The sequence below is a fragment of the Lipotes vexillifer genome, unplaced genomic scaffold, assembly GCF_000442215.2.
Source record: "Lipotes vexillifer unplaced genomic scaffold, Lipotes_vexillifer_v1.1 scaffold1129, whole genome shotgun sequence".
Classification (NCBI taxonomy): domain Eukaryota; kingdom Metazoa; phylum Chordata; class Mammalia; order Artiodactyla; family Lipotidae; genus Lipotes; species Lipotes vexillifer.
The window spans coordinates 2,905,560-2,917,254 of NW_006789022.1; the positions used below are offsets into that span (position 1 = coordinate 2,905,560).

General features: G+C 41.3%; 1 protein-coding gene across 2 annotated transcripts in view; it reads right to left on the minus strand.

Annotated features, from left to right (window-relative positions):
• Nucleotides 1–9,679: 9,679 nt before the first annotated feature.
• Nucleotides 9,680–11,695, minus strand: part of LOC103068640 (solute carrier family 22 member 9) — a 40,546-nt gene continuing 38,530 nt past the window's right edge. Inside the window, exons 9-10 of one of the 2 annotated variants that reach the window (XM_007462107.1) lie at nucleotides 11,238–11,441; nucleotides 9,680–10,359 (exon numbers count right to left, since the gene is read on the minus strand). In XM_007462107.1, the coding sequence (XP_007462169.1) occupies nucleotides 10,299–10,359; nucleotides 11,238–11,441 (265 nt within the window). In that variant the 3' untranslated portion in view covers nucleotides 9,680–10,298. The remainder of the gene's footprint in view (nucleotides 10,360–11,237; nucleotides 11,442–11,695) is intronic. The other variant, XM_007462108.1, reaches the window with a different exon arrangement.

Genomic DNA, 11,695 nt, shown 5'->3' on the forward strand with positions numbered 1-11,695 from the left:
CAAACGCTAAGAATGCTTTCTGAGCCACTCAAAGTTCTGTTCTCTTGAAGTGTCTGTTCCCAGTGCTTTTTTTTTTGTTTTTTCTTGCGGTACGCGGGCCTCTCACCATTGTGGCCTCCCCCGTTGCGGAGCACAGGCTCCGGACGCACAGGCTCAGTGGCCATGGCTCACGGGCCCAGCTGCTCCGCAGGCATGTGGGATTTTCCCGGACCGGGGCACGAACCCGTGTCCTTTGCATCGGCAGGCGGACTCTCAACCACTGCGCCACCAGGGAAGCCCAGTTCCCAGTGCTTTTGAAGCCCACCAGCCCATCGTTAACTGGGCAGATGCTTTAACCAGAGACAACTATTTCTGGACCACACGATGTTTCTTGGTGCAAAGTGGTTCGTTTTTTTTTTTCTTCTTCTTTTTGTTTGATTGTGGTGGGTATTAAAATATATTGGGTTTGCTAAGTTAAATATAAAAAGACGAATTTTTTCTGTGTGTTTTCAGAAAGATTGCTTAAAGTTCAACTTCAAAGTTAAAGCATATTTGAGTTTGTAGCAACATGGGGGGGTACCTTGTAAATGAGTAATTTGGGGTTCTGGCAGTTCCGTTTCAAAAGGAGGGCGTTTGAAAAGAAATCAATGGAGGCCACAGGTTCCTGGTATTTCCGTCTTGATGCAGGATGCCTCCCCCAACCTTTGCTTGAATCTGAGAGCCGTGAGCGTGGTGGCAGGGAGAGTTCTGAGTTGGAAAGACAAGGGAGGTCTGGCTGGCTTTAGTGGATTTTCCAGAGCCCTGGCTTCTGCACTTTGCATGAGCATCAGAACCCTCCCTTTAGGCATAATATCATCGTGCTGCCTGATGAGTGAAACGGGAAAAATGGAGCAGCTCTGGGTTGGGCAGGGCCCAGAGCTTCACTTGGGCAGCCTGGGGTGTGTGTGCTAGACCCGAAGCCCTGGCGGACAGGCTCCGCCAACAGTTGAGGGGAATAAAGTAATAATGACACGGACAGCAGTGACATTCGCGGAGCGTTCACGCTGTTCCAGGCGCCGTTTCTTTCTTTTTTAAAAATTTATAGTGAATTTTATTAAAAAAATTTTTTTAATGTAATTTTTATTTTATATTGGGGTATAGTTGATTTACAATGTTGTGTTAGTTTCAGATGTAGAGCAAAGTGGTTCAGTTATACGTATACATATACCCATTATTTTTCAGATCCTTTTCCCATTTAGGTCATTACAGAGTATTGAGTGGAGTTCCTTGTGCTATACAGTAGTTCCTTGTTGATTATGTATTTTATATATAGTAGTGTATATATGTTAGTCCCAGCCTCCTAATTTATCCCTGTGCTGTTTTAAATACTTTTGGACGACCTTCAGTCACCCTGTGGCTCTATGTGTTCATTATCTCCATTACAGACTTGGCCCCCATGAACAAGTAGCACCCACTCACCCAGCTTTACACAGTGCTCCAACTGGGTAAATGTTCATAGCAATAATGTCTCCACTTGGCAAAATAAGGACTTTAAAATCAAGAGCTGCTTTATCACGAACCCAGAGATAAATACCAGAAGAGAGTATTTAAGGCCCGAAGATGCATAATTGAAAAGGGAAATGTGGGCAGGGAGAAAGGGCTAGTCATCCACGGGGCTCACAGCAGAGGCAGAATTAATTGCATATAATCCTAATACCAGACCTTGGCTTTTGGGTGAATAGTAATAGATATTCATGAGTAGGATAAGCTTTCGAGCTGACCTATGATACCTTTGGGACAGAAAGTCCCTGCAGGGTACAGACACTGAATTGTGATTACCCAAATGCAGTGTCTCTCACAGGGCTGAAGCAACAAGGTGTGTCCTCTTTACCGGGAGGTGGCGGGAAAAAACTCAATCCTGGGAGGAACTCGGGAGCCGTGGATCATCAGAACCTCTTTGGTGGGAATCCACTTCCAGGATTGATGCTGCACAGGGCCACCCACCAGTGGCTGCAGCAGAGCTCTGCCCGGACGCTGAAACCCATCGGGAGGGCAGCTCTGGCATCTCAGGGATCCCAGTCTGGCACATTGTAGCAGGAGCAGCCTTCACCACCATCTCGGCTCAGGAGGATAAAACAAGGAGTTTCAATATTTCTCACTCACATGCAGACGCTGAGGGTTCTGTTCTTCCATTCCTCTATGCCCCATGGGTGGCAGCCCTGGGGCTTCGCAGGGCAATAGGAAAACAGTGCTCTAAACTGATGAAACTGCCTTTTGGGGGCTCACACTCAGGACTTCTACTCTGCAAGGCTGGGCTCCAGAAGGGTGAGACGGGAGAGGCTCACTGAGCCTTGTCGGTTTAAGGGCACTACCCAGACCCCAAACACAAGGACCCGGCCAGATGTATAATATTAAGAAAAGTGTGGAAAGAAGGATATTTGGCATGGTTGAGCTGTGATCCTCCAAATACAGGGAAATAACCTGTTAGAGAGGTCTTGAAGTCTCACCTCTGGATATTCCCTGAGCCACAAGCGGACCTGTGTTAGGACTCTCTTAGTTTCAAGGGACAGAATACTCAACAACAAAAGTGCTTAAGCGAAGTGACGAATTTATTGGCTTAAGTGACTGTCAAATCCTGGAACAGAAAAGAGTACATCTGGATTTAGGCCTTCATAGCATCAGCGTCAAAATACCCTGATGGGCCAGTTCTCCAGAACTGTGTGATTATTGTGGATTAGGAAGTGAAGGAGTCAGGCGGGGAGAAACAGCAAATGACCACAGTACACCTTACGATCTCAGATCTTTGCTCTTCCTCTCCCAGTAGGACCCCAAACATGATCTAGTGCACAGAAGCTGATCGTTCTGTCCAGACTCATGGCTGGGATTCCTTAGAGAATCTTTATATGTAGTGAGATACACAGGTAGCACTTTTTAACAGATTTCCCCCCCTTAGGTTATTCCATAGGAAATGTGTGTTTTCTCCTGCTCCTTGGACAATAACATATTCTCTTGTGTTTCTGGAAAATGATTCTGCTCCTGGGCGATAAAAACCACAGAATTGAAGCCTGAACACAAACTATGGTATATGTTCTTTAGGCTACGGGGCAGTTAAACAGGCCAATTGAAGATCCATACTGTAGGACTCTTATGTATCTGATGATTACTTTAGGGGGTACCCACAGAAGTGACTGATAATGTTCTCATGATGGATATTACCTATTGATAACAGGCCAGCAAATGGCAACAAAATTTTAAGATCCAGATTGAAGATCAGTGAGCTCTCTCATTTGTAGTGCACAATCTGGCTCCCTCCCGCCTATGCTGTGTGGACCGGTATTGATTCAAAGACTTTGACGTAATCCCTATAGTCAAACTTTATCCGTTCAAGGCAAAACAGAACTGGGGCAGAGTCTAAAATTCATCAGTTCCTAAGGAGCACCAGATACATTATGCACTGATGAAGGTGTATTGAGGAACTTATGGCAACAAAGGAATCTCTTCATATTTTTGGATACTGAGGAATAATTCACTGTGCTACCAGGAGGTATTCATGTTACATTGGAAAATTCCTTTAACTGGATATGGAAATAACTTTCAGATTGGACAATGGACTGTTATAATTTTGTGGGTGGGAACTTCAGGGCTGATACACATCAAGTAGTGGTGATTGATACTGCTGAATGTATTGTGGGAATCAATATGTTATATATGTGTAGTATTCTGGTTATTGTAAGGGATGTTCCCAATGGGGAAATGTCGTAATTCGAAGCCGATTAGTAAGATAAGTGTACACCAGGAACCATCTATCTTCCCCAGCATTGTCACGTAGTTCCTTTGTAATAGTACAGGATAGCATTGTAGAGGGAAGCAGGTTACTACATGGAGTAATAATCATGGAGATAATGGAGGAAGAGGAGCTTAATAAAAATATCACATTATTAAATAGCTTTGTGTGATCAGTCAAAAAAGTCCAATGAAGCTTGGTGCTCCATTGTGGACCCCTGAAATTTAGGGAGGCATTATCTCCCTTGCAACTGCAGTTGTGATATCATGAAGTCATGGAGTCATCATGGAGTCCATTGTGCAGACCGAGGGCACGTGTTAAGCAGTGATGACATTGCTAATGCCTGTTAAGAGACAGCTTCTTATTGCCATTTGGGTTCTAGTGAGGTCTGAGCCTTCCTGCTCTGCCTCCCTCAGAAAGGAGCTGCCATGTATAAAATAGATACTTTAGCTGCAGACTAGCATCAGCTCTGCATCAATGGGGTGTCCCACAACTCAGATTGTAGTCTCCTGGTCCCTTTTTGTGACCTCCTTTTTGGGTTGTGGCACAAAGACAATGAGGAACTTGTATCCTTGGCTACTCGTCACTTCACTGTCTATGTAGAAAAATAAAAATGGTTTGTTTTATCTGTACTCTCTGAATTAGTTAAGGCTCTGATCTTTTGATATGATCTTGACAGACTAAGGATGAGCTCTTGGAGTTGTGGTTCGAAAAGGGAGCATGGAGGATATATAACCAGCAAAAGAGATATTAGGAATAGCTAGAAAATCTATTTTAGATATTGTCTGCTTCAGATATTCTTTTACTTATTATTGCTTGCTTCTCCTGTTATCTCTGTACATTTTACCCTCATCCATACAGTTATCCAAATAAAATGCCTGGTTTTCCCTTAACTCTTTATTGTCATTCACTCCAAATTCAAACAATGTCAAATTCGGTCAATTCTATCTACTAAATCTATTTCTATCATCATAATGAAATCAGAATGAAAATCATAACATTTCCTGACCTAAAACAATTTTAGCCCAAAATGAAGGAACCGTATTCATGGTCTCTTGGTGTGCAGTAAAGACTTTAACTCAATGGCTTAGGATGTTCAAAACCTGCTCTATCTGAGGAAAGGACTGGCCTTTTTCTCTCTCCTGGAGACAACCTATAAGTCTTCTGAATATTCGATTTGATAAGGGTTTATTTGTATATTTGGGACTTGGGCTATGACAGATAGTTTAGCTATGAATCTGATTTATGGTGAATGAGTGCTTTTGTTAACCTGGGGCCATGGCTCATTTTATATCAGTCTGACCTCTTGCGGGACTAGAACTGAGTAGTTAAGGGCAGTCACTTGGGGCTGTCCAACTTACAAGACAGACACCCAATAAAAACCCTGCACACCTAGGCTTGGGTGAGTTTCTGTGGCTGGAATTTCTTCATACATCTTGTCATATACCACACGTGTTGCTGGTAGAATTAAGCAGTGTATGTCACTCCAAACAGGAAAGGATAACAGTAAGCTTGTGCTTGATTTCTTCTGGATTCCACCTAAGGCATTTTTCCTTTTCTGATGTTAATTTTTCTTTTCTCTGTAATAAACCATAAGCATACTATAAGAGCTTTTCAGAATTCTGTTACTCCTCCCAGGAAATCATGAAACTCAAATGTGTTCTTGGGGACCCCCAACACTCTTGGGATTCTTCGGTGAAGGTAACTCAACAGATTAGTCTTTGTTTTGGGATTAACAAAAACCTCTTAACCATTAATTTTCATGCAGGAGGTTTATTAGAACTACAATCTATAAGTTTGTGAGGAAGGCATGACTGGTTACAGCTAAATGTTGAACCAGCATTGTTGCAGCAGAGTGCCCAGGCAATCTATGGGAGGAGGTAGAGATGGAAGAGCCCTTCAGAAATGTCTGGTATCGAGTCACAGAATGAGCCAAGTTAACGCCACAAGGACGAGTTATTGTGTATGAGCAGTCCCTCAGGAGTGTAACATTGAAGGATGTACATCACTTTGACCAAGGACCAGTCCAAGGAATAGATGTGTGCATTAAGTCATACTCCTGTTGTAGCCCATCTGTCTTGCCCATGGGGATGGTATGCTTTATTTATCATTGCCATAGGTTATCTAAAATGGAACAATATCTGCTATATCTAGGAAGGGAAACACATTGATAAATGACAAAAAGCAGCTCTTTAGTTGAGATATCCTTGTATAAGAGTTTTCAGCTCCTATAGAACATGCTATACAGACAATGGCTTATGGTGACTAAGCCACTTAGTCTCTGTCTTGTGATCAACAGCAGCTCATGGACTCTGGAGAAAATAGATTCTGGGAAACAGGGATCAACTAATGTATCTTCGAGTTTTCTGAAAAGAAAGACGATAGGATGGTAAAAAACAAAAACAGACAAACCCCAGCTTTACTAAATTGCATGAGTGCAATTGCAGGTCTCTAGTTTTCACACATTTCCTTTTCTCAGGTTCACTGCAAGACTATAGTCCACTCAGTGATGTCCTAATAACTTTGAGAATAATAAAGGGTAATAACTTAGAGAGGGTACCAATGGAAGCCTCCTTCAGCAGAGATTTCCATATGCCACGTCATTACATAAATCACCTGCTGTCCTAAAAATAGCTGCACTTGCTTTATGTACTATCCTTCTTCAGCGTTGACTAGATTCCATGATACTATTTCTGAATAATTAATAGAATCAGATTTTATATAACGATTGTCAAAAATTATATACAGCCTCGTGATTCAAAGGGGCATGGTTGACAAGGCCTCTGCTAGTGGGTAAGTCTGTGTCTATGTCCAGGAAGACGCTCTAATATTACAATTAGGAGGCGAGCTTTGCCATATAGCATTTCCTCACTTGATTTTAAATGTCATTAGTTATCTGAATTCGGTTTTTCCTTTTATAAAAATCCTTTTAAGGGACTTCCCTGGTGGCACGGTGGTTAAGAATCCGCCTGCCAGTGCAGGGGACACGGGTTCAAGCCCTGGTCCGGAAAGATCTCACATGCCGCGGAGCAACTAAGCCCGTGCGCCACAGCTACTGAAACCCGCGTGCCTAGAGCCCGTGCTCCGCAACAAGAGAAGCCGTTGGAATGAGAAGCCCGCGCCCCGCAACGAAGAGTAGCCCCCGCTCACCACAACTAGAGAAAGCCCGACTGCAGCAACAAAGACCCAATGCAGCCAAAAATAAATAAATAAAATAAATAAATTTATATTAAAAAAAATCCTTTTAAGAAATACTACAAAATACGGAGTAAACGAAACATGTTCACTGATAATCCTGTTGCAAAACGGTGACAGATTGGAAACAATGGACCATGTTCACTGATAATCCTGTTGCGGAACAATGACAGATTGGACGTTTTTGAAGAGTGACCCTGCAACTCTGTGTCAGACTGAAAGGAAAATCCCCCAACCCTCTCACCACGATTTTCTATACTTGTGCTTACTATAATTCTCCACCAAAATACACCTCACTCTACTCTCTGTATCACAGAGCATCTGCTGAGCCACAGCTGCTGGTGTAATGTCAAAGACCCCTGAGGATCTGTGGGACTTTATCTGCCATGAAACATCAGATTTTATGGACTGGCAGCTAGCCTTTGGGGTGATGCACAGTAGATGCTGTCGAGTCTTTCTCATGATGGGATATCAAACATTTCATTAGGAAGAAGACCAGATAAACCAATGACATTCATTATTGATAATTCCTTGGCATTTCCTTTCTCTCTTTCCCACTTTCTGCAAGTGGTAATTTCTGTGCTTCTTGATCTCTTGGAAGTCATTTGGCAGGGAAAAGGCAAAAGAAGACGTAAGACTGGGGCTTCCCTGGTGGTGCAGTGGTTAAGAATCCGCCTGCCAATGCAGGGGACACAGGTTCAAGCCCTGGTCCGGGAAGATCCCACATAACCGTGGAACAACTAACCCCCTGAGCCACAACTACTGAAGCCTGCGCACCTAGAGCCTGAGCTCCGCAACAAGAGAAGCCACCGCAGTAAGAAGCGTGTGCACCCATATATATGGAATTTAAGAAAAAAAAATTGTCATGAATAACCTAGGGGTAAGACAGGAATAAAGACACAGACCTACTAGAGAATGGACTTGAGGATATGGGAAGGGGGAAGGGTAAGCTGTGACAAAGCGAGAGAGAGGCATGGACATATATACACTACCAAATGTAAGGTAGATAGCTAGTGGGAAGCAGCCCCATAGCACAGGGAGATCAGCTCGGTGCTTTGTGACCACCTAGAGGGGTGGGACAGGGAGGGTGGGAGGATGGGAGATGCAAGAGGGAGGAGATATGGGGATATATGTATACGTATAGCTGATTCACTTTGTTATAAAGCAGAAACTAACACACCATTGAAAAGCAATTACACTCCAATAAAGATGTTAAAAAAAAAAAAAGCGTGTGCACCAAACGAAGAGGAGCCCCTGCTCGCTGCAACTAGAGAAAGCCCTTGCACAGCAATGAAGACCCAACGCAGCCAAAAATAAATAAATAAAAGTAAAAAAAAAATTATTTTAAAAAGAACTGAAATTAAAAAAAAAAGAAGACTGTAAGACTGATTGACTTGATTGTGTTTCAAAAACTAAAGCCCATGGGGTAACTAGAAGGTATGTGTGGAAGAGCTAATAAGAGAAGGAAGTTGAGTGTCTAGGAAGTCTGAGGATGGAGGAGTGCTTATAGGTTCTGGGGGAGCAGGAACCCAGTCCTGAGCCCTGGCAAAACTCTATGGAAACAGAAGACCCTTTCTATTGTGGCTGTAAAAGGAGCTGAGCTGTCAGATAAGAAGCCCCAGATTCCAACATTTCATTGTGGTGTGAATGGCAGAATTGCTGCACTTGAGTGTCCACTGGTCCAGTAGTAACCTCTTTGAACAGGTAACTGATAACCAGTGCAGCTCCTCCTTGTAACCGTATATACTCCTGGAATCTGGATAGCTCTGGTCTGGAAGACTTGTGGAAATAATTTCCCAAAGTAACTGATTTGCAATTTCCTACCAGCCTGGAGGGAATGAGGACTTTAAAATAAATTTTCTTTGCCTATAGAAAATAAAAATGTGATGCCATGCCAGTACACATAGACTAATATCTGCTACATCTGTTTTTATAAATTTTTTTTCATTTCCTCTTTGTAGCCAAGGTTCCTATCATACTGCTTGGTAACTATTACATGCTGAATAAATGGTTGCTGAATCAATGAAAGATTTTTAAAGTTCTTTATAATGACACCATTCTGTTTTATGCAGTTGTATGGCATATGTTATTTTATAAGTCCACCATCAATTAACAAGTTTCCATTTACATTCTTTGGAAAATAAAAGTTGGTATTTTACTTAGCTTGCATGTCTTTAAATTTCAGTGGTTTTGTACAGTTTTTCATAAATTTATTAGTCATAGGATTTTTTTCTTTTGAAAATTATATGCTCTTGCCTTTTGACCATCTAATATTGAATTATGTATTCTTTTCATGAATATTTCTTAGAATCCTACCTATTAATATATAATAATTTTGAAAATTTTTAATTTGTCTTTTGCAGTTTATTTTTGATAGTATCTTATAATATTTTAGAACGTTGCATTATCCTTTTAAAACTTAGAGTACAGAAACTTACAAAGAAGAAAGTAAAATCTCATAAAGTTACACCACTAAAAGTTAACAGCTTTTATCATTTTGGTGAATATTTTTCTAGACTTCTCCCATAAGTTTTTCGAGTTTTGTCCAATAGAGGTTTTAAATGAGTATTTAGTCAAATCTACCTATATTTAAATCGTTGGCATTTGCTTTACTTATCAGAACATTTTCTTAATCCCAAGACTTTGTACCCACGTTTTCTATTGAATAACATGGCTTAATTGTTCCATTTGTCATTTTAACCATATGCAATATATATTTTTTTGGTTTACAGAATGAAATCAAATTATTAGTCATTTATTTCTAAAGTTAGTTAATGATATTTATTACATAATCATTTTTTTCTACCAGTGATTTATGATGCCCAAATTATCAAATTTTAAGTGTTCTATACACCACCGTCTCATTCTGGACTTCTTTTGATTTGTAAATGCATCTGCATTCCATTTCAGCGTATGCTGCCCCAAATACTTCCACCACTTTCCCTCCATGAACTTCATTTTTCTGGATCTTGTCTATAATTAATTTGTAGATATATTTGGAACTTTTTCACATTGTCCCCAAAGTAATTATTACATCAATTACTCTGTCATTAATTGGAGCAGAATCAATGTTTTAAATACTATTCTATCTTTCTTTCCAGAAACATGCTAGGGTTCTACAATTATACACGTATTTTATTATGATCCCTTTAAAAGTATTATGACTTTCCTCAAAGTTCTTATTATGATTAGTCATAGGCATTTTATATATAGTTATTTAGAACTGCAATTGTAAGTGGGGTCCATTTTTCCTTTATATCTTTTTATTTATTTGTTTTCCAAATTTTGCCAATATCTGGGAACGATCCTAATTTTTCTTGTTTATCTTGCTCTTTGATTAGCAGTTAGTTCCTGGAATCCTTTAAAACTGTGTCACTTTCATGGAAGGATCTTCCTGCTTTGCTTTTCTTGAGCCTTTTCTCCTAGAACAAATACAATGAAAACAACAAATGAACAAAATTTTAAAAACATGGAAGAACATCTATGTCCTGCATTCTTTAGAGCAAGCTGATTCTTGGTACACGAGTTTTGATAAAAACCATGACACCTGCCCTGAGAATCTGAGTAAATTTTGTGAAGAAAAAAGCCAAGCTCCCAGTGCAGAATCTGGAGAGGAAGCTTTGATAGTTTCAGCGCTCACCCTGGACCCCATGGTATTGGCTAACGCGGTCTTTGGAAGAGGCAAGAGAAGTATATAAAAGTTTTTAAACCCTTTAAAATTCTTGATCACTTAAAAATACCAATAACTACCACCCTTTTCCTCTCTTTTCTTAACACTTTCATTCCCCGTGAAAACCAGATGGTCTGAATCTTACAGGCAGCACAAAAGGACTCCTTCCCCTGAGATATATTGTCATCTGTGGAAGGGGCTCTTGTCCTCTCCCTGATCTCCCTCAGATCTTCAGCGACCAGGACAGGTCACAGACCTACAGACACCAGCAATCTCAGGGAGGTTACTGCCCTCACTGGGCTGAGGGTTGCCAGGATCTGAGGGATGAGAATCTGGTGTCTGGATCTGTGCATGTTTGTGAAACACTTTCAAGGGTATGTGTGTCACACTAGGGCATTAATTTTGGCTTCTTCATCACTAAACCTACTGGTGCCTACTGGTGTTGGTCTGTGTGATCTAGGGAGGCTTGGGGGAGTCTGAGGTCACTGTGAGGACCAAACGCACTGACCACCTGGAGTAGTCTAGGTGTAAGCCTTCTCCTGGGGACAATGACCCCACATGGTGCCTTGCCCTCCTAGCACGAACCTATATCACACAGCAACCCTAAGGGAGAGCCAGCGGTTTACTCACTCCTTTTCCACATCCTGGATGGAGTCAGGCAGAGGCTGATTCCTGGTTTCAGGAAGGAGTGGAACAACAAGGCCAGCGAGGATGGAGCAGACTCCATAGATGATCCAGGGTAGGTGGGGAGAATATACTGTTAGGATCATCAAAAGGGGAGCCAGGGCTGCCCCAATATTAGAAGCAATTCCCGTGAATCCTGAGGCTGTTACCCTTGGAGTGCAAACAACAATACAAAAATAATCTGGTATAAATCCATACAAGTAATTTGTGATTTATTATTTTGCTTTGATTATGGGAGACACCTCAGCAATATTTAGACACATGAAGGCTGATGACGTACTCTTACATTTAAATTATGCTCTTATTTGCTCACAAATTTTTCAAGTGCACAAGTGCATTAAGATATGTTTTCATTATTGAAAAAATACTCTTACCAACAGCACCTACCCTTTAATGGTTCAGCA